Below are 24,154 nucleotides of genomic sequence, written 5' to 3'. Positions count from 1 at the left end.
TATTTCTGTCTTAAACATATTCAATTACCTGGCCTTCACAGCCTTTTGTGACAATGAATTCCATAGATTCACGCTCTCTGGCTGAAGAAATTTCTCTTTATCTACATTCTAAAGGATCTTCCCTTTACTCTAAGGCTGTGCCCTCCAGTCCTAGTCTCTCCTGCAATTGGAAACATCTAAGTTTCAATTAGATCCCCCTCACCTTCTAAACTCCTTCAAGTATAGACCCAGAGTCCTCAAACATTCCTAATATGATAAGCCTTTCATTCCTGGCATCATTCTCGTGAACCTCCTCTGGACCCAAACCGGGGCCAGTACATCCTTCCTGAGAAATGGGGCCCAAAATTGCTCTCGGTATTCTAATCGTGGCCTGACCAGAGTCTTACAAAGCCTCAGAAGTACATCCCTGCTTTTATATTCTAGTCCTCTCGAAATAAATGCCAGCATTATATTTGCTTTCCTAACTACCGACTCAACCTGCAAGTTAACTTGAGAGAATCCTGGACTAGGACTCCCAAGTCGCTTTGTAGTTCAGATTTCTGAATTTTCTCCCCATTTAGAAAATAGTCTATGCCTCTATTCTTCCTACCAAAGTGCATGACCTCACAGTTTCCCACATTGTATTCCATCTGCCATTTCTTTGACCACTCTCCTAACCTGTCTAAATCCTTCTGCAGCCTCCCCGCCTCCTCAATACTACCTACCCTTCCACCTATCTTTGTATCATCTGCAAATTTAGCCAGAATGCCCTCAGTTCCTTCATCTAGATCATTAACGTATAAAGTGAAAACTTGTGGGCCCAACAGTGAACCTTGTGGAACACCATCCTGAGAAGGACCATCCCCACACTGTGCGTTCTGTCAGACAGCCAATCTTTTATCCACGCTAGCACCTTGCCTCCAACACCATGGACTCTTACCTTACTCAGCAGCCTCCTGTGCGACACCTTGTCAAAAGTCTTCTGGAAGTCCAAGTAGATAACATCCATTGGCTCTCCTTGGTCTAACCTGCTTGGTACCTCCTCAAAAAATTCTAACAGATTTGTCAGGCATGACCTCCCCTTGATGAAACCATGCTGACTTTGCCCCATTTTACCATGCACTTCCAAGTATTCAGAAATCTCACCCTTCACAATGGACTCCAAATTCTTACCAATGACGAAGATTAGGCTAATCGACCTGTAGTTTCCCGTCTTTTTACCTCACTCCCTTCTTAAACGGGGTGTTACATTAGCAATTTTCCAGTCCTCTGGGACCCTCCCTGACTCCAGTGATTCCTGAAAGATCACCACTAATGCCTCTACTATCTCTTCAGCTATTTCCTTCAGAACTCTGGGGTGTAGTCCATCTGGTCCAGGTGATTTATCCATCTTCAGACTTTTCAGTTTTTCTAGCACCTTCTTCTTGGTGATGGCCACCATACTCATCTCTACCTACCGATTCTCTTGAATTTTTGGGATGTTACTTGTGTCTTTCACTGAAGACCTGATGCAAAGTACTTGTTCAGTTTCTCTGCCATTTCAGTTCCTCTGCCATTTCATTGATCCCCATTACTTCTTCTCCAGTGTCATTTTCCGGCAGCCCATTTTGTCCACTTTTGCTTCTCTTTTGCCCTTTATATATCTAAAGAAACTCTTGCAATCTTCTTTTGTATTACTGGCTAGCTCGCCCTCATATTTAATCTTCTCTCTCCTTATTTCTTTTTAGTTGTCCTCTGTTGGTCTTTGTAGGCTTCCCAATCCCCTGGCTTACCACTGTCTTTCACTGCATTATATGCTTTCTCTTTTGCTTTTATTCTGTCCCTGTTTCCCTTGTCAGCCATGGATGTTGCCTCGTCTTCCCTTTAGTATGCTTCTTTTCCCTACGGTTGAATTTTTGCTGTGTCTCCCAAATTATTCCCGGAAATGCCTGCCATTGTTGTTCCACTGTCTTTCCTGCTACGTTGCTCTCCCAGTAAATTCTGGTCAGTTCCTCCCTCATGCCTCTGTTGTTGCATTTATTCAACTATAGTACTGTTATATCTGATTCCACCTCTCTCTCAAATTGCAAAGTAAATTCTATCATATAATGGTCACTGCCTCCTAAGAGTTCCTCACCTTAAGCTCCCTTATCAAATCTGTCTTATTACACATCACTAAATCCAGTATGATAGCAAGAACTGCAGATGCTGGAGTCAGCGATAACAAAGTGTGGAGCTGGAGGAACACAGCAGGCCAGGCACCATCAGAGGAGCAGGAAAGTTGACGAAGAAGGGTCCTGACCTGAAACGTCAACTTTTCTGCTCCTCTGATGCTGTCTGACCTGCCTTGTTCCTCCAGCTCCACACTTTGTTATTACTAAATCCAGTATTGCTTGTTCCCTAGTGGGCACCACCCACAAGCCGCTCCAAAAAACCATCTCATAGACGTTCCATAAATTCCTTTTCTTGCGAACCACTACAAACCTAATTTTCGCAGTCCACCTGCATATTGAAATCCCCTATGATCACTGTAACCTTGCCTTTCTTACATGCCTTTTCTATCTCCTGGTGTATCACATCCACATCCTGACTACTGTTTGGAGGCCTATATATAACTCCCATTATGATTTTGTGTTTACCTCTGCGTTTCCTCAATTCTACCCACCCAGATTCTATATCATCTGACCCTACGTTGTTTCTTGTTATCAACTTAGTTTCATTTCTTACTAATAAGGCAATCCCAACCCCTCTGCCCATGTGCCTGTCTTTTCGATAGGATGTATGTCCTTGGATATTTAGCTCCCAGTCCTGATCCCCTTGCAGCCACATCTCCGTGATGCCCATGACATCATATCTGCCAATATCAAACTGTACCACAAGCTCATTTACCTTATTTCGTATACTGTGTGCATTCAGATACAACAGCTTCAGTCTTGTATTTACCGTCCCTCTTCTCATTGTCATCCCTTTATCTGATGTGCTTGAAATTAGACTCCTAATCCTTTCCAAACACTCTGACCTATTTTGTGTTCTGGAGACTTTAATAACCTTTCCTGAGTTCTCCTTTCTTTTCATTTTTTTCACACTTTTCCATGCAGTTGAATCCACCCCCACAAACATTATAATACTTGGAGTTTTACCCTTCCCTTCCTCCAACTTTCTAGTTTAAAGTCCTGTTGACCACCCTATTTACCCTTTTCGCTAGAACATTGATCCCAGCTTGGTTCAGGTGGAAACTGTCCCAGCGGTACAGATCCTCCTGTTCCAATACTGATGCCAGTACCCCATGATATGGAACCCCTCTTTCTTGCACCACTCCTTTAGCCGTGTGTTTACTTCCCTTATTCTCGCGTCCTATGCCAATTTGCACGTGGCTCAAGTAGTAATCTGGAGATTATAACCCTTGAGGACCTATTTCTTAATTTAGTTCCTAGTTCCTGATAATCCCCAAACAGGTCCTTTTTCCTTGTGAGCCTATGTTGTTTGTCCTGACATGGACCACAACAAACTGGATCCTCCCCGTCCATCTCCAATATCCTTTCAAGCCGTTCAGAGATGTCCCTCCCCCATCACTGGGCAGGTAACATACTATGCGGGACTCTTGATCCTGCTTACAAAAGAAGCCACCTATTCCACTAATTATAGAATCTCTTACAACTACCACTTGTTGTTTTGCTCCTCCCCTCTTGAATGGCCTTGTACTAAAGTGCTGTGTTCAGCTGGCTTATCCTCCCTAAAGCCCTGTTCCTCATCCACACAGGGAACAAGTACCTCATACCTGTTGGACAACATCCATTGCATTTCCTTTATCAACTTTTTTTGTTACTTTATCAGAAGACCAGTTAGATTAGTTGAATATGATTTGTCTTTTACAAATCTGTGCTGGTTCTCCTTAATTAACTCAAAATTCTGCAAGTGTCAGTTGATTTTTTACCCCCTGAACATTGTTTCTAAACCTTACCCAGCACTGATGTTAAATTGATTGACCTGTAGCTACTAAGAAGATGTTTACCACTTTTCTTGAATATGAGTGTCACATTTCTAATCAAGTCTACCTACTATCGCCTCTGTAACATCACTCTCCTATGATGCTTCCTTAGTAGCTTACCCGGTGCTGAAACCCGCATCCATTTTATTTACTTTAGATGCAACTATCCCAATGCTCTTCTGCCTGGGCTCCCACATCAACCCTGCAAAGAACTGGATTCATCCAACAGTCTGCTCCCCATATCCTAATTCACATTGTCACATTCACCCATTGTCCATGGTGCTCACTTACCAACCTTGGCTCCTAGTCTGATACCACCTCAGATATAAAATTCACACCCTTGTTTTCAAATCTGTCCATTTCCTCCATGCCCAAAATTTTTGTGCTGCTCAATCTCACACTATTATGAATTCCCAGTTTTAGTCCGTCTACTAGTGAGGACTGTACTTAAGCTGTAGAAGACATAAACTCTGGATTGCTCTCCATTAATATACCTGGCTAACCTCTTTCCTTTTAGGTGCTCAATTAAACCCATGAGTGTCGAATTTTGGTTGATTACACTCTGGGGAAACATTTTGGAGGGATTTTTCTACATTGAAGGTCTTATGTAATTGGGAGTTGTTGGGAATTTTTATGAGATTTGACAGACATATTTAAAATTATGAGAGATTTTGATAGAATACTTAATAGAATTTGTTTCCAGTGATAAGAGGGTCAATAATCAGAAAATATAAATTTAAGATAAATGACAAAACTGCCAGGGCAAAAGATAAGAAAAATTAGTTTCACATGAGTTTTTATGATCTGGAAAGATTATCTGAAAGGATTTTAGCAGTAGTATTTTGAATGTGAACACTCAAAAGTTGGGCACATGCATGAAAAGAAACGTTTCCAGGCAAAAGGAGCAAGGGTGGGATTAATTGATTGCTCTTTTCTGAAACCTGGTAGAGCAACAATTTCCCCTCTCATCTGTTTTATTTAGATGTTTTTAATCAACCTGTTCAGTCATCTAATCCGTGTATATTTTTATCAAGAAGTGCTGTTACACACAATTGAAAGCTTTCTTTACCATTACCAAATCACCATTGGTATTTTAACCACTGCTGGTAAATTACTCATGACCTCCTGGTCATTAACTTATGTGCAAAGCCAGTTAAGGATAATGCAAACCATCAAAGGTGAGGGAGCGGGCTAAATCAAACTGGAATTGGAAAGGGAGCTGGTGTTATTCTATGATTCCATAAATTGCTCCGCCTATGTGGCTACAACATGGGGAAGAATCTTCTCCCTCTGGGTTTGAGCTTCGAAGTGGTGGGGAATGAAATGAAGTGAGATACTGCTGTAGCTAAGTCCTGCTGCCTTCCTGCCTCCACCAGAATGTTTAAGCAGATATTCCCACCCTGGTACCAATTAAGGCCCTAAAGTGGGCAATTAATGACCATGAAAGGAAAAGTCCTTTTGGTATCCACCCGGTTAGTTACCCCCATTAACTTATATATTTCAATTAAGTTGGGTGTTGTGGCCTGCACTGCTGGTAGTGGGGAAGAGGAAATCCCATCTCTGCACCACCTGGTGCAGCAAGATCTCTCATTCTTTGGCCAAAAAGTGGGTAACCATTTCTCTCTGCCTGCCATGTCCAAATGTTAGGAACCGTGCAGGGCAGCTCTGGATTGACAGTGCTTGGCCATGTACAAAATGGGATTTTAAAGATGGCATGGCCACAAGGGATGCTGGTGAATTCTGGGATATCTGCTGAGTGTTGAATTGTTCTGGGATTGGCTCATGGTAAGGTAAAGCCAGAATTGGACATGACAGATACCATAGGTGGATTGGTATTAATGAAGCGAGTTTGGTAAGATAGGGTCAGAAAACATACTGGGCCTTGTAGGGGAAATCCTTCCTAAAACCTCAATGCAACTTTGACCTCAAAGGAACCATTAGAATTCTCTACACCTGTGGGCTATGAAAGCTCAGTTTTTGAGTTGAGATTGACAGATTTCAGATTACCAATGGTGTAAAGGGTTATGGGGATAGTGTGAGTAAAAGGCATTGAAATCTTCAATCAACATTGGTCAAATTAAATGGCAGAGCAGGCTGGATGGACTTAATGGTCTCCTCCTGTTTCTATGTTCCTATGTCTTCTATGTTCAGGTTTAAGACATTGGTTTCAGAATGAACGATATCGCTTTCAAACTTAATGTACAATCATATAACATTATGGTCACTACTTCTCAAAAGATTATTTACAGCAAAGTTATTTATTAGCCCTGTAATTTATGTAACATTTTCTCAATGTACTGCTCTAGAAATCAATCTCATACACATTCCTGAGAATTCATTTTCAACAGCATTGTGTTGCTTAGCTTTATACAGTGCCTAATATCACCACTGCTGTTTGCTGGCTTATAAACTTTCCCAGAAATGTTTGCTGCCCCTTGCTGTTTCTTAGCTTCACCCAAACACTTTGAGCATGCAGATGTGGGGAGCTACCAATGAATATAGGTTCTGTTTAAGTTGAATGTTGTTTATGGTCATTTTTGTATCAGACTTAATCATTTTCACCCTTAAGAATCAAACTTTTGCTCTATTACCCTGACAGAAAGTGCTGTATTCTCTGTTACAGATTAAATCAGAGGAATGTTTGCAGCAGTTAGAGGCCAAGAAACGTGACGTAGCCAAACTGCAAGAGAAGGAGAAAGCCCTTCATGCCACCTTCCTGATATCCCTGGGTGAAAACAATAAACATGCTGATTTTCTGACCAAAGTCTTCAAGAAGAAAATCAAACGTAAAAAAAAGAACGAAGCAAAAGTCACATCAGGTCTGTGCACAGAATGAGACCTGGAAACCTGATAAATTCGTTAGCATGTTCTTTTCCTTCAATGCTTTTAAGAAATATTTCCTTAAATCTGAGTTTTAATTTGGATTACAGACGAGTGGAAGACTGAAAACTTCCACAACTGGAAATAGATGATTTCTGCTTTATGATTACCATAGCAAAATGCTAACTACTTATGAATTTTTTATAATTTTATAATTTCTTAGTAAGTGGGTGACAGTTATTCAACTCTTTATTTTTGAACATCCTTAGTTATCGTGAAGTGTTGCAGCATGTGTGGTGATAGTACTCGCAAAACAGAATTAATGAAATAATACAGGATATAATGAAAGATTGACACTAATATTCAAGTCCCAATGATTTCACATTATATTATATAGGATTTATGGCACAGAAATAGACCATATGGTCCGAACAATCCATACTGGCATTTATGCTCCATTAGACCTTCTTTCCGCATTTACACATCAGAGTCTATCATCATGACTCTCTGTTCTTTTATTTGTCCTTTTATATACTTCCCTAGCTCTCAATTAAATGCTTCTTTACTATGCTCTTAAACCATTCCCTGGGGTAGCGAGTTCCATATTCTCACCACCCTATGGGTAGAGAGGTTTTTGAATTCCCTATTGGATTTCTAAGTGTCTTCATGGTCTTTAGTTACCCTCTTTCTCCACAGAGGCAACATTTTCCCTGTATCCATTCCATCAAAATCATTCATTATTTTGAAGAGCTCTATTAGGTTAACAAGCAGTCATCTTTTTTGAGAGAATAGAGACCCAGCCTGCCAATCTCTTCCTGATATGATATTCACACATTTCTGGTGTCATCATTTAAATCACTGCTGTACTGTCTCCTGGGAGTCTTTGTCTTCTGTGCAATAAGGTAACCAGAACCGACCACAGCACTCTAAATGTGGTCTAAGTAAGGTTCATTGCTGTCCTATTTCCATCAATATGCCTGTATCATATTATGGTCACTATTACCTGGATGTTCCTTTTTTATTCCTTCTATCTGCTCTGATCCATTCTCTTTTACTAGGTCCAATAGTCTTTCCTTTTTGAACATTTTACATACTAGATTATAAAGGAGTCCTGTACACATTATCAGATCTCCATTCCTTTATCCCATTTAATTATGTCTTCTGACAAATGAAGACTACAGGACATAGGAGCAGAAGGAGATCATTCAGCTCATCACATCTCTGGTCTGCCATTCAGTGATATTATAGTTGAGCTCATAATCTTCAACTCCATTTTCCTACCTTTCCCCATTACCCTTGGTTCCTTTACTGATTAAGAATCTATCTATCTCAACCTTGAATATTCTTTATGACCTGGCCTTGACAGCCCTGTGTAGTAAAGAGTTCCACAGATTCAGTACTCTCTGAGAGAAGAAATTCCTCCTCTTCTCTGTCTCAAACAGGTGACCCTTATTGTGAGATTATGCACTCTGGTCCAGACTTTCCAACAAGGGGAATATCTACCTTTTCCAGTGCCCAAAAAATCATATATATGTTTCAATAGGGTCACCTTTCATTCTTAAACTTCAACGTGTACACGTCCAACCAACTCAACCTGTCCTCAACCGTCCTTCTGTACCTAGTATCAATTGAGTGAACCTTCTCTGGACTGTCTCAATGTCAGTATACCTTTCCTTAAATAAGGAAGTCAAAACTATTCATAGTATTCCAGCTGTGGTCTGACGAGTGTCTTGTATAGTTTTAGCAAGATTTCTCTATTTTTGTACTGCATTCCCTCTGAAATAAAGGCCAACATTCCATTTACCTTTCCTATTACTTGCTGAACATGTATGCTAGCTTTTTGTGATGTATGCATAAGCATTTTCAATTCCCTCTATACCACAGTCTTTCTCCATTTAAATAATATTCAGCTCCTCTATTCTTCTGCCAAAATGTATAACCTCACATTTCCTCACATTATATTCCATCTGCCAAGTTTTTGCCCACTCATTTAACATGTCTCTATCTTTGTGCCATCCTCACTAATTGCCTTCCCATTTATTTTTGTGTCATCTGCAAACTTGGCAATAATATACTCACTTTCCTCATCCATGTCAATAACATATATTGTAAATTGTCATAAGTTGGCTGTCTTGGAAATGCCTAATGTGTGATGCCTTATCAAACACCCTCTGAAAATCTAAATATTACATCCACTACTTTCCCTTTATCTATTCTACTTATTACCTCCTCAAAGAACTCTAATAAGTCTGTCAGGTTTCGAGTCCACTCCAGCAAGCACTGCCCTCAGTCCTTTTTAAGTTAGTCTTGTTTAACATAAGGGTAGGTGAAATATCCCACAATTATTATTCCATGTTTGTTACAGCATTTGTTAATTTGCGTATTTCTTCCTGTGCATCCAACTCTGTGTTGATGGTATTGCCAAAACGTTGCTGACCTTCTTGGTCTTGGTGGTAGAGCACAGAGAGACTAAGTATTCTCAGATTCGATATGGCCTGTAGATTTTTTCACACTGACTGCACACTGGGTTGTCATTTGTCTCACATATTAATATATTGATAGTTATGGCAGTAATTGTGAAGGCACTATTAATTTAATCTGATGTGACTTTACATCTACAGAGTCAGATGAAGAGAGTGATGAAGAATCAGATGACGAATTTGGCTACAGTGATGAGGATGAATCAGATTCTGATGATGGTGGAGTGGATGACTCTGCTTGTCCAGAGAGTAAGAAATATATTACTGTCTCTAAAATATCACTGACAAATCAGTAAAAATATTTTATTTAAGTAATTGGAAATAAGAAAGAATTTGTATTTATATATCATCTTATTTTATCCACAGGATGTCTCTTAAAAAGAAGCATAATAATTTTATAGAGTGTGATAATTTTTGTGTAATAATTTTACAGAGTCTTCAGAAGGGTCCCGACCTGAAACGTCAGCTTTCCTGCTCCTCTGATGCTGCCTGGCCTGCTGTGTTCCTCCAGCTCCACACTGTGTTATCTCTGACTCCAGCATTGGCAGTTCTTACTATCTCTGATGATAATTTTATATCTTTTTTCTCTTCTCTCATACAATCATTCCTGTCACTCTGATACCAGCCACTTTCTTCCTGTTTACTACCATTTCTGACATTAATACAACTTAAACCAGATGCCACAGCAATCTGTAGCCATTTACTTTGCTCCCACTTCCACATGACCTCTTGCCCACCTTTACATACACACTGTTACTGTTCCAAGGACTGCACATAATATGAATTTCACTGCAACTAATCTTTAGATATATGTCTTTTTGCTTTCCTTCATTTGGCTTAAAAGTAAAGAACTGGTTGAAAATCTCTTGGAACCTGCTGAAACATTTTCCTTCACTACAGTTGATTGAATACTAATATCTGAGAAATTAAGCACAATTTACGTGCTCAGATTCCGCAGTCCAAATTCACAGGAAAAACTGGTAAAAATCCAAGCAGTGGATTTCAAATTGAAAGACAATTCAGTGGATAAATATAAACTAACTTCTATATTGTTTGATGCTGCCTAGATTGAAAATAAAGAGGGGAACTGTCAAATGGTTTCGAACACACAAGTAAATGGAGTGAGAGGCTTTGGAATGGGCTGATGCGTACAAGACTATAAACTTAAAAAAAGAGATAGAAAGCAGGCATTGAATGTAAGAATGAAGAATTGATGTTGTAGATATTTTCACAAGTAACTGATTAGGCCACAGATAGAGCTCTGTGTATATTTCTGGATTTCCCTTTGTAGAAAGAGGAAAGCTAAAAAGTGATTTAAGGGCTTCTAAAAGGATGCAGGGTTTTAATAGTATGGATAAGGGAAGACTATTTACTCCAGTTCAAAGTCAGTGGTGGGAGGTCATCAATCTGAAAATACTGCTTAGAGAATGAGGAGTGTGACCAAAAAAAACACATTTATACTGAGGAATAATAAAACATGAAATACTTTAACACAATGTGGTTTAAGCAAAGTTCAGGACATCTTTTAAGGGAAATGAGTCACAGACATTCTGAGAAATTCAGGCAGTTGGATTAGTTTTGGATTGATACAACAATATGATGAGAGAGTGAGACAGTGGGATTAGTTTGCGATTGATACAAGTTTTTGGGAAGAGAGTGTAGTTTTGGGAGTAGTTTGTGATTGATACGGGTCTATAGAGAGAGCGTGGAATTAGTGTGGGATTGATACAGGCTATGGGGAGAGAGTGGGGCTCCTTTGAGGCAATTAGCTATTATTGTGCCATTTTCATAAATTTGGTTTAATAAAAAAGTAATCTTGTCAGATATTGCCTTGCTTACACAGCTTGTGACCCAGCATTATTTGAAAACACCCTTCAACTTCGAGAAAAACGACTGGATATTGAGGAATCCTTGGCTGAAGAGAAAAAAACAGTGGAATTAGTAAAGAAAGAATATGACATGATTGCTAAGAAGGTTTGTGGTTTCTGTTTCTCTGCATTTTTTTAACAAAATAACTACTTAGAGTAACTTTTCTCACAGATAGCAGGCATTTAAAGCTAGTTCCATAAAACAGTCAGATTAGACTCAAAATGTTAATTGTTTCTGTCCACAGATGCTGCAGCACCTTGTTTTTATTTCAGATTTTCAGCATCCACAGAATTTTGCTTTTGCTATATACAGCTTATGTGGTTAAATAGCAGTGGAATAAATTGTGATTGTAGGAAAATATTATTGGTGATAAATTTTTCTTTGGGATATAATCATTTGTGGAGTTATATGGATGATTTACCCAACTGTTTATGGCTACCCCCCTGAAAGTTCATTGCCACCATGTCTGTTTTGACCTGCATCATTTATATATCTTGTTGATAGTACATGAGGCTGCCACTGTACCTCACTGCTGAAGTTAGTAGATAGCATGCCAGTCAAGTGAGCTATTTTGTCCAAATGCTGTCGAGCTCTTTAGCATCTTAGTTGCACTCATTGCAGCAAGTTACACACCTGACTTGTGCGTTGTAGATGAACAGGTTTTGGGCGGATCAAAAAGTGAGTTACTTGCCACAAAATTCCCAGATTCTAGCATGCTATTGTAACTACAATATTTATATGGCTGGTCCATATTGAGTTTCTGGTTAATAGTTGACCCAGGATGTTGCTAGTTTATGATTCAGAGATGATGATGCCATTGAATGTCAAGGGGAGATGGCTGGATTGTCTCTTGTTGAAGACCTGAACTTGCAAATGGCTTTTGATAAAGTGCCACATAATAAACTTTCTAGAAAAAATGAAGCTCATGGATTAAAAAGGGACAGTGGAACATGGATACGGACTGGCTGACTGATGGGAAGTAGTGCATAATAACGAATGGTTCTCCAACTGGTTGTTTCCCACTGTTCTTCTTGAGAAATATACAAATGACCTAGATTTAGGTGTACAGGAATGAATTTAAGGAATTTACAAATAACTTAAAACTTGGAGTATTTTGAACTGTGAGGAAGATAGTGATTGTCTTCAAAAGGACATGGTCAAGTTGGTGGAATGGGTGATCATGTGGCAGATGAAATTTAATGGAAAGGGGTGTGAAGTGATTCATTTTATTCGGAATAATGGAGAGAGACAATACAAAATAAAGATTACAATTCTAAAGAATGTCAGGAGTAGAGAGCCCTGGATGTGATTTTCTTTTTCTATTCATTTGTGGGATGTGGGCGTTGCTGGCTGGTCAGCATTTCTTGCCCATCCCTAGTTGTCCTTGAGAAGGTGGTGGTGAGCTGCCTTCTTGAACTGCTGCAATCCACCAGCTGTAGGTTGACCTAAAGTGCGATTAGGGAGGGAATTCCAGGATTTTGACCCAGCGACACTGAAGGAATGGCGATATATTTCCAAGTCAGGATGGTGAGTGTCTTGGAGGGGAACTTGGAGATGGTGGTGTTCCCATATGTCTGCTACTCTTGTCCTTCTAGATGGAAATGGTTGTGAGTTGGAAGGTGCTGTCTGAGGATCTTTGGTGAATTTCTGCAGTGCATCTTGTAGATAGTACACACTGCTGCTACTGAGCGTCGGTGGCGGAAGGAGTGGATGCTTGTGGATGTAATGCCAATGTGGACAAATCATTGAAAGTGCAAAGTAGGTTGAGAAAGTGAATAACAAAGTATACAGTAGAATACAGTTCTGCAGAAATGCTTGGATGAAGATATATTTATAAAGCAGTGCTCCTTAGAAGGGGAGAAGGTAGTGAGATAGATTACCTTAAAGTAATTTAGTGATAGTCCCAGATCTCATTTTCCACAGGGGAACTTGCAGCCTTCAGTGCTCAATGTTGACTTCAATAATTTTAGAATCAGAACACCTTCTATTTCCTCTACCAACTCCACACCCAGCAGCTGTCATGACATGGGCTGCTTTGAGCACAGCCAACCCTTTTTCACATACTCATTGATCCCATTATCAGCTTTTCTTTCTCTGTGGTATACTATCATCTATCCTTTTGTCTGCATAACTGTTGGTTCTCTCTCTCTCTGGACTCCATCCAAGACTATCCACTCATTCTTTATCCCTCCCATCCCCTGTTATCGACATATATACAACCGTTTCCTAGCTACTATCAGTTCAAGGGTCAGTGGACAGAAAACATTAGCTCTGCTTTCTCTCCATAGATGCCACTCGACCTACTAAGTTTTCCTGCTTAATAAATGTTTTATTGTTAAAATCAAATCTACAAGATTGTGTGCTTATGTTTTGAGAGACCACCTTGTTAAAGCCAATTCAAAACAAAATATGATCTATCAAGCAATATTTCAGTCTGGGATCTGACTTGCCCAGTAATACTGTCAGCTGTGATTCCCATAACAAGAAAATCAGAAATAAGAAGTGCATGTTATAGGGGTAATACAGTTATCAGGGGGAGCTTTGATCTTCATTTAGAGTTGGCAAAACCGAATTTGCAGTAATAGTATAGAGGGTAAATTAATGAAATGTATCTGAAAATGTTTTCTAGACCATTTTGTGGAGGAACCTATTTGTGAACCTCTGATTTTGAATCTAGTATTATGCAATGAGGAAGGGTTAACAAACTTTTGGTGAGATATATCTCGGGAAGAATGACCACAATGTGATAGAATTCGATGTTAAGCTTGAAAGTGATGTAGTTAAGTCTGAAACTTGGGTGTTATGTCTAACTAAAGCAAACTACATAGCTATGAGGAGTACTTGGCTACATCAAATAGTGAAACTACATGGAAGTTTTGACAAAAACAAGCAATATCTAGCATTTAAAGATTTAATATATTAAGTTGCAAATATAAAATTCCTGTAGGGTACAAAATCCCACAAAAAGTGGTCCACTTTCACTAACAAGAGGAGTCAAAGGAATGGAAAGATTTATAATGTTGCCAAAAATAAGTAAGAAATAATTAGAAATAATAATTCTTGGGAGGATTTTAGAATTCGGTAAAGTAGTGCAAAGAAACTGGTTAGGAAACAGAAATCAGAAAATGAAAGCAGACTCATCTAAGATTGGAGGATAGCTACAAAACATCTGGCTATGTTAATGCGGGATATTGGTGAGATCACACATAGTATGATAAGATTTATGGTCTTGTTATTTAGGGAAGGATTTCCTTGTCCTAGATACAATGGAGATTAACTCCGGATTTGAGAGGATTTTCCATTGACGTATTTTTCTAACCAACCTGTTCAGAGATGTTATTAGAGACCTCTGGAGCAGGTGGGACTTGAACCTAGGCTCCTGGTCTTAGTGTAGGGACACTATCACTGTGCCACAAGAGAGCCGCAAGATTTTCCATTGAGAAGAAATTGAGTAAACTAGCCCAGTGAAATTTGAATAACGAGAGGTGATCTAATTGAACACAATATTTAATAAGATACAACTGTTCACTGTGGCTGAGAGTGAGAGTCCTGAAGTGTGCTGCTTGTCTGGTGCCGAGATTAAGGGCACCTTCTTGGGCTGAAGAATGACTTGGAGTTGGAGGGGTAGGATCCAGCTGTCATGGTTCATATGACTATCAGTCACACGGGTAGGACTGAGAAAGGTTCATCTGGAGGACAATATGCAGCTAGGGGATAAACTAAGAAACTGAACCTCAGAGGTAACAATCTCTGGATTACAGCTCCACCACAAGCAATCTGGCATAGGGTAAATCAGATCGGAGAGCTGAATGCATGGTTCAAAGATTGTTGTGGAAAAAGTAGTTTTGATTCATGGGGTACTGCCCCCACTACTTGGAAATGAGGGAGCTGCATTGATGGGGGATGAGTTTCTCTTGAACTATGTGGAGAATTGTATAAGTAGGGCTTTAGACTGAAATGTGGAGCAAATTATTAACTTCAAGGAAAATTTAGACAGTTGATGAGAAAGGGCAAGATTATTGTGCGGGTAGCAATATGGGGAATGATATCCAAGGCACAATATACAAATATGAGAGTGCATTAGCAAAGGGCTTCAGATTAGATAAAATGGTAAAGGGTCAGAATGCATGCAGGGTTCATAAAGTAGCTGAATTAAAAACACAAATGGAAATGGAATGGTTATGATATAATGACAGGCAGAATTTTACTGTGCTGTGTCAGTAGGTTTGAAGTTGAAAGTGAATGAAGGTGCAGCATATGGCCTGCCTGCTGCCTACTTGGCAGCTCCACTTCTCTCCCATTTTATGGGGAGTGGTGGAGAAGCCGAGCAGCCCAGCTTTCCTTTCGGCTTACCAAGGCCCTATAGTGACCATTAGATGATATGCACTTTAGTGACTAAGCTGCCACCGCCACCAGTAATTTACTTGCAGCAGCAGGAGGCGGACACAGGATGGCAGCCTAGCAGCTTTACTGGATAAACACATCAGTCAAGGGACGAATGCCTTTCTTATGACTATCAGAGGCTTTCCCTCCCCCCACCAACAACAAGGTCATACCCTCCTTTAATCCTCTTCCTAATACTGCCAGACGATTGAGAAAACTTTAGAAACTGGCACAGAATATAAGAGTAAACAAGTACGAGAAATGAAGAGAATCAGTAAGAGCTTCTACAAGTCTGTAGAAAGAGAGTTGTTTAAATAAATGTAGATCGCTTAGAGGATAAGACTAGAATATTAATAATAGGAAATCAGAGAATTGTAGAGACAGTTGAATAAATATATAGTCTTCATGATAGAAGGCATTAAAAAAACCCAATAATAACACTATAAAATCAAGAAGAGAAAGGGAAGGAAGCACGTAAAACACTACTACTGGGGGAAAAAAATTACGGGACTAAAGGTTGATCTGATGGCCTGCATTTTAGGGCCTAGAATGTGGTTGCAGAGATAGTGGATGTAATCTCCCATATTCCCTAGATTATGGAAAGGCCCCAAAGATTAGAAAGCTTCAGGTATCAGCTAGGTATTTAGATTTCTAAAAAAGGTTTCATAAACTGTCACTAAAAAATTACTATACAAGCCAAAAACTTCTGGCTTGGGGGAAAATGGATAGAGGATTGGCTAAATGAAATTTCACTGTTACCGCAGGTAAAAATTATTGAAGGAACTGTAAAGTCTGCAAAGAAAGATCTCGAAGTATTGCAACGTGAGAAACAACAGAAACTTAATGAACTGTATGTCGTCGTTCCTCTGAAACTCCATCAGGTAAAAGGATGAATTTGAACTACTTTGTAATAAAATTTTATTTCAAAACTGACTGATTGCAAATAAGGTACAACCCCAAAGAAAGATAGTCAGTATCAAAATGTAAGCAAGTGTTTTGCAATGTAATCTTGAGGCATATCGATAGAAAACTTATTAATATTTGGACAATCATCTTGAATCTTTGAAAATTGGGAGCATGTTGGGAATTGTAATGGGAGATTGGGGTAAACCCTTTCCACACTCTGCTTTTGGGCTATACTTCCTGAAGAAATATACAAAACAATAACATGTACCTTTAAGATAGGATTGCTAAAGAAAGGCATATTAGGCCGGTCAAAAGGGATATAAGGATTAGGAGTTGTACCCTGGACAGTTTAACCTTTCAGCCTGCTCCACTATTCAACAAAATGATGGCCAATCTATGTCAGTTCCAGCTTCCCACACTATCCTCATCATTGAAAAATACTGTTCAGTTTCTCTTGTGATGCAGGTGGAGTACATTGTCAATGGAGACATGCCAAATGATCTTGTACTCGGATTGGTTTTCACCAATCCAGCCTTAAATTTGCTGCAAAAGCGAATCAAAGAACTCCAGGTGGAGAAGGACGAGCAGCGAGAACTGTTTAAACAAGCGAGGCAGAAACATGTCCAGCTTCTGCGGGACAAAGCAGAGATGGAGGCTGAAATAGCAGGTAAATGCTATATATTACAGACTGGTGGATGTTAGTGTCAGAAATCGCCTGCAGGCACGTATAACTCTCAGCTTCTGAGCAAGAGATGTTACTGGCCGTTCTCCTGGTGTGCTGCCCAATAATTGGCCTCAAACAGATTGCCTGGTCACTAACTTGTTTCTGTTTGTGGAATGGAATCTTGCTGTGTTGAAATTGGCTGTCAGTTTCTGATTTCACAACTGTGTCTATCTTTCAAAAATGTATAAACATGCTAGCACATCCTGAGGATGTGAAAAGTATTTTAGAAATGTAAGTCTGACAATCCTTTTTCTAAAAAAATACACATCTGTCCCACTGAAGCATTGTGCATTCTAAATGTAATTAATATTTCACAAGGAAAGTGAATGAGAGTAAATTAACCATTTGACATAGAGATTCTGAAACAGGTTGAAACCTGGCCGAAGCAGAGGAAGCAGCAGGTATGGGAGGCATTTGCAGGGAGCTAATTAGTGAGTTAGGTGGAGGGTCAGTGTGCCAATAACTTGTGGAACATAGGGACAGGAGTAGGTCAGTTAGCCCCTTGAACCTTTCTGCCAATCAATGAGATGGTGGCTGATCTATAGCTTAAATCCATATACTTTCACTTCTGCTCATATCCTTAATCCCTCTGAACAATTAATGAGTGACCATGAAGTGCTATTTGCAGAGGGGAATTCCAAACTTGCACCACATGAAGACGTGTTTCTTAATTTCACTTTTATGAAGGCTGAGTCTAATTTTTACAAACTGATTCCTAGTCTTAGACTCCCCAACTGGTGAAAATAGGTTATGTCAATCCAAATAACTGTTTCCCTTAATACCTTGAAAATGTCAGTCAGATCATCTCTTAGCCATCTATATTTCAGTGACAACAAAACTAGTTTGTACAATCTCTTCCCATATAATCCTTGGGAATCCAGGTATTACCCTAATAAATCTATGTTGCACTCCTTCCAAGGCAAGTAGATCCTTCCTAAGGTGTGATGCCCAGAACTGCTCACAGTAACTCTAGATGTCTACAGTTCAGAAGCAGGCCAATTGGCCATTGAGTTCCTGTCAATTTCTTGCAGGAGTAACTCAGCTTTCCCACTCCCTGTTAGAGTTGCCACACATCCCATTCACTATCCCAGATTGGCCTGGAGTCTAACAAAATTAACATCTAGCTCCCAATGACTATTGAAAGTAATCTGGGAGATTATAGTGGAATGTGTGAAATATTCATGAATGTAGAGTGAGTAGTTGGGGCTGGCTGATAAACAAAACTTTTATCTTAGTTGGGGTTGGGTTCTGAAGGCAGCCTGATATTCACAAAATTGCTTCTACTTCAGATAAAGATGGCAGCTCCTAGAGCTGAAGTAAGGCCACTCCTCTCTCTGTGAAGCTTGAGGATGGTTTTGAGTCTCTTTGTACTCTTCCTCTCTCAGATGCTAGCAAGGTCCGAAATCACACGACACCAGGTTGTAGTCCAACAGAATCATTTGAAAACACAGCTTTCGGAGCCTCGCTCCTTCTTCAGGTGTTAATGAGGTAGTATCAGACACAGAATTTATAAGTAAAAGATCAAAGAGTCACACCACTGATGAAAATGTATTAAACAAACCTAAGATGCTGTGAAATCTTTGGTCAGTTAGAGGGTTTTAATTGATTAATGTGTACATGCAAATCCCCAAAATCCTTTCAACTCACTGTCCTGAGAGAACTAAAGCTTTTATCAGTGTAAAGAAGAGCTGACATTTTAGGTCAGACAATGCATGTTAGGTGTGAGACCTTGTTTAGAAACTGTATTTTGGTTTGGAGTCAGACTAGTTTATTTCTAAAGTAGGAACTTATAAAACACCACACTGGCTGACTGTCTATAAATTGTTTGCTTTCTGAACAAAATAGAATGCATCTGCAAATACATGCATCCCCTCTCTCTCTCGCCCCCACGCACATCCCCTTTCGTATACTCTCTCTGTCCCTCCCCACCTCGCTCACTCCCTTGGTGAGCCTTCGCGCGCACTCTCTCTCTCATCCTCACACATGCACGCACACACATAAATCTGTGGGGTGAATTTGTATTTGCAGATACATTCTATTTTGTTCAAAAAGCACACAATTTATAGACAATGTGGCATTTTATGAATTCCTACATAAATTCCTTCTAAACAAGGCTTCACACCTAACATGCATTGTCTGACCTAAAATGTCAGCTCTTCTTTACACTGATAAAACTTTTAGTTCTCTCAGGACTGTGACTTGAAAGGAATTTGGGGATTTACACACACATATTAATCAAGTAAAAGCTTCTAACTGATTAAAGATTTAACAGCATCTTAGGTTTGTTTAATACATCCTCATCAGTGGTGTGACCCTTTGATCTATGTCTGATGCTACCTCACTAATACCTGAAGGAGGAGTGAGGCTCCAAAAGCTTGTGTTTTCAAATGAACCTACATAAGAACATAAGAACATAAGAACTAGGAGCAGGAGTAGGCCATCTGGCCCCTCGAGCCTGTCCCGCCATTTAATAAGATCATGGCTGATCTTTTTGAGACTTGGCTCTACTTACCCGCCCACTCACCATAACCCTTAATTCCTTTACTGTTCAAAAATTTATCTAGCCTTGCCTTAAAAACATTCAGTGAGGTAGCTTCAACCGTTTCACTGGGCAGGGAATTCCACAGATTCACAACCCTTTGGCTGAAGAAGTTCCTCCTGACCTCAGTCCTACATCTGCTTCCCTTTATTTTGAGGCGATGCCCTGTAGTCCTAGTTTTACCTGCTAGCGGAAACAACCTCCCTGCCTCCACTTCATCTATTCCCTTCATAATCTTATATGTTTTTATAAGATCTCCCCTCATTCTTCTGAATTCCAATGAGTATAATCCCAGTCTACGCAGTCTCTTCTCATAATCCAACCCTCTCAACTCTGGAATCAACCAAGTGAATCTCCTCTGCACCCCCTCCAGTGCTAGTATGTCCCTTCTCAAGTAAGGAGACCAAAACTGCACACAGAACTCCAGGCGTGGCCTCACCAGGACCCTATACAGCTGCAGCATAGCCTCCCTGTTTTTAAACTCCATCCCTCGAGCAATGGCAGACAGAATTCCATTTGTCTTTTTAATCACCTGCTGCACCTGCAATCCCACCTTCAGCGATTTATGCACAAGGCCACCCAAGTCCCTTTGCACAGCAGCGTGCTGCAATTTTTTACCATTTAAAACATAGTCCATTTTGCTGTTATTTCCTGTTGGACTTTAACCTGGTGTTGTGTGATTTCTGACCTTGTCCACCCCAGTCCAACACCGGCACCTCCACATCAGAAGGCAGCAGGTAGAGAATGCCACAATGTGGGATGAACACTCACTGGAAGGCAGGCTGTGAGAAAGAAGCAAGGCACAGCCTGAAACATGGGAAATGGAGCTGAGTGACCAATGGCCTGGAGATGTCTAGCCAGAGTTGATAACCTACTCTTTCCCCATGGTCTTGCAACTTATGTCCCTTTCATGAATGTAATTAATTCCCTATTGAAAGCCAAGGTTAAATCTTGGCTTTCACTCAGGCAGTGTATTCCAGACTCTAATCATCCACTGCATGATAATCTTTGGCTTGTGTTCCTTTGGGTTCTTTGACAACTACTTTAAATGTCCTCTAATTCTACAACCTTCCACAAGTGGGAATAGTTTCCTTCTACCTACTTTGTGAAGTTCATGACTTCCTCAAATCTCCTCTCATCCTTTTCTGTGGGAAGGAGAGCAAGTCCAGCTTTGTCCACTCTATCCACATAGCTGAACTATTCAGTTGTGTTCGTAACCTACCCAATATGAAAAGGTTTGTATGATTCCATGGGGTGAGGTCTGGACAAAGTTCAGGTTTGTACTAATCAGCAAGTAAATACGCTTAAGAGATTTGTCACCATCCAAGACAATACAGCCCACTTGATCTGCACGCCTTTTATTGGTTGGTTGTACACTTCTTTCCTCCTGTTTTGTTTTGAGTGAATCAGCAAAGAATGTTCCCAGAGTGATGCCGGCTCACAATGGCCACAATGACAGAAATGTGCAGACTCACAATTTTTTATATTTTAGTATACATTTTAGAATAAGCATAGTGCACATTTTCAAACTACAACCAGTATTGTGTTACTACAGAGTTAGAAGAGAAGTGTTATCAAGAAATGATCCGGAAATTTGGTCGTGTGGTTGATCTGGAAGCATTGCAAACACTGTCAGTGAACATGACCCTCGAGGAACTGAAAGAGAAGATAAATGTCAATGACATTCAATTCCAAAGAAGAAATAGACAAAAGGATGTAAGTAATGATGCAGGATATTAATTTTTGCCATGTTTACGGTGTTAAGGAGGATGATGGTCAGTTGTTTGTCAAGCCCAGGAGCTATTCTCTATATTTCTTCAGCACAATAGTATCCAAACTGGAAATTTGACTGGAGGTCAAAACCTTTCACCCCTGCCTACTGACAATAGAATGGCAAGTGGAATGTTGCTGTTTATTCTAAGGGAGTGTAATATAAAATTGAAAAATTTTCAGCCGCTGAACAGGGCCTTGCTGAGGCCACATCTGGAATGTAGTATACAGTTTTGGTTTCCTTGTTTGAAAAAATAATATATTAGTGTGTTTAGAGTATAGTAAAAAGCCGTTCACAGAAGGTTAGTTCAACTCATTCCCGGAATTAAAGGCTTAATTTATGAAGAAGGATTGAATAGGCTAGATCTATTAGAAGGATGAGAGGTGAATTTGTTGAAACATTTAGCACACGAATACTGTGAGAATGTTTCCTCTTGTGGAAGAGATTAAAAGTAGGAGATGCAGTTTAGGAACACAAGATCTCCCTTTTGGGACAGATTGAGACTTTTTTTTTCTCTAGGAGTTGTTTGTCCATGGGATTCTCTTCCCGAAAAAAGCAGTGAAAGCAGTGTTGTTTAATTTATTTAGGATTGAGTTAATAAGATTTTTGGCAGTCAAAGTTGTTGGGGGTTATTGGAGGCAGTAAGAATGTGGAGTTGAGACCACAACCTGATTGGCCATAGTCTTATTGAATGTAATAAACGGGCTTGAATGATATACTCCTGCACCTAGGACCTTTGTCAATGAACTTCTGAGTTTTAGATGTTTTAAACCCTCCTTGGTTTCTCCCACCACTTCCCAATTTCCATAACCAGGCCCTAATGTTTCTTTCAGTGGCTCTGTGGGGAAGTGTGATGTAATGCACTTTGGTTGGAAGAATAGAGGCATAGACTATTTTCTAAATGGAGAAAGGCTTTAGAAATCTGAAATACAAAGGCACTTAGGAGAATCCTGAAATAGGACTTTGCAGGTTAACATGCAGGTTCAGTGCTGGCGGTTAGCAAGACAAATGCAATTCATTTCAAGAGGGCTAGAATACAAGAGGAGGGATGAACTGCTGAGGCTGTATAAGGCTCTGGTCAGACCTCATCTGGAATATTGTAAGCAGCTTTGACCCTGTATCTAGGCAAGGATGTGCTCGAATTGGAAGGGAGTCCAGAGGAAGTTTACAAGAATGATCGTGGGGGTGAATGTCTTGTCAAATGAGGAGTGGTCTGTACTTGGTGGTGTATAGAAGGATGAGGGATTTCCTTGAAATTTACAGAAAACTGAGAGGCCTGGATAGAGTGAATATGGAGAAGATATTTTCACTAGTAGGAAAGACTAGGACTTGAGGTCATAGACTCAGAATAAAAGAATGGCTGTTCAAAACTTAGATGAGGAGAGATAGTAGGAACTGCAGATGCTGGAGAATCTGAGATAACAAGGTGTAGAGCTGGATGAACACAGCAGGCCAATCAGCCTCTGGTGCTGCTTGGCCTGCTGTGTTCATCCAACTATACACCTTGTTATCTTAGTTGAGGATTTTTTTTCATTCAGAGGGTGGTGAATCTGTGGAACTCATTGCCGCAGAAGGCTGTGGAAACCAAGTCATTGTGTGTCTTTAAGACAGATTCTTCTTCGCAAAGGGAAAAGGGTTACAGAGGGAGGGTGGGAGAATGGAGTTGAGAAACATATCAGGCACAACTGAGTAGTGGAGCAGACTTGATAGGTCAAATAGCCTAATTCTACCCCAAATCTTATGGTCTCAATGCTAAATTTTGTCTGTGAAGCACCTTGGAGAATTTTTACTCAATCCCTTCCAGATACAAACACAAATACAATCTGCTGCTAATTGGCGAGCAAAATCATTTTCCATTAATGGATTTTTTAAAAAATATATGGGCTGTGGACAGAGAACATAATTACAGAACCATCCTGATGTTCTTTGAAGCTCTGTGCTGGAATGCTTTATACCCAAGTTAGCTCTAGCTATCAGAATTTGTCTTAGCTGAAGAAGTACTAAACTTAGATCATTGTCCATAATTTAGAAGGCAAACAAAGAAGGCAGGTTGCTTTGCAATATTCAAATCAAGAGATCACTTACCAGCTCAGCAAACAAAAACTATTCCTGACAGACTGAGTGATTGCAATCATCTCTTCATCTTACTCTATTCCAGGGAAATATCAGCGCTTGTTTGCATAAAGAAGACTATGTGTGGGTAGTGCATAACGCAGCTAGTTAAAAGAGTAACAGCGGTCATCATTACTTGGGTTTAGAACAAAATGGGTGAGCTCTCAGTCTGAAACACATTTATATTTAGGCAGTTTGATAAATAGAAAGTCAGAATGTCCCCCAGTCTGTCCTATATGTGCAGGCATCTTATAAGAAAGGTTCTTTATATGAGGGACAGTAGCGAGCAGGATTGAGATACAGCTACAAAATAATTCTAAACAATACGCTGAGATTGCTGAGATTCCCTAAGGCAGCAGGGGAGACACCTATTGAATAAATGAGCAGTAGCAAGGAGGTATTCTTCCGAACAGATAGCCAATGCATTTTAGGACAAACATAGAAATGCAGTTGAAACTACTAATGGTGTCAGTATTTCCCCAGGATGTGATCTGGTCAAGGTAAGATTCCCCTTCACAGCTAATTCTCTGCACAGCTCTGCAAGTCTTACTTTATAAACAGAACCATTCATTTTCCTCACTCCCCATGGTCATCTCCAGTGTGT

At 39.9% G+C, this 24,154-nt stretch overlaps 1 protein-coding gene across 1 annotated transcript in view; it reads left to right on the top strand.

Annotated features, from left to right (window-relative positions):
• Positions 1-24,154, top strand: part of LOC109914114 (cilia- and flagella-associated protein 44-like) — a gene marked incomplete at its 5' end in the record, with an annotated part of 171,890 nt that overhangs the window by 132,303 nt on the left and 15,433 nt on the right. Inside the window, 6 exons of the mRNA XM_048602549.1 lie at positions 6,570-6,765; positions 9,388-9,495; positions 11,090-11,220; positions 16,263-16,379; positions 16,870-17,071; positions 21,223-21,383. Of these exons, the coding sequence (XP_048458506.1) occupies positions 6,570-6,765; positions 9,388-9,495; positions 11,090-11,220; positions 16,263-16,379; positions 16,870-17,071; positions 21,223-21,383 (915 nt within the window). The remainder of the gene's footprint in view (positions 1-6,569; positions 6,766-9,387; positions 9,496-11,089; positions 11,221-16,262; positions 16,380-16,869; positions 17,072-21,222; positions 21,384-24,154) is intronic.

This window comes from Rhincodon typus, chromosome 11 (genome assembly GCF_021869965.1).
Source record: "Rhincodon typus isolate 14 chromosome 11, sRhiTyp1.1, whole genome shotgun sequence".
NCBI lineage: Eukaryota > Metazoa > Chordata > Chondrichthyes > Orectolobiformes > Rhincodontidae > Rhincodon > Rhincodon typus.
Note: the sequence above shows the minus strand (reverse complement) of the source record. Positions and strands in the feature narration are given on the sequence as shown.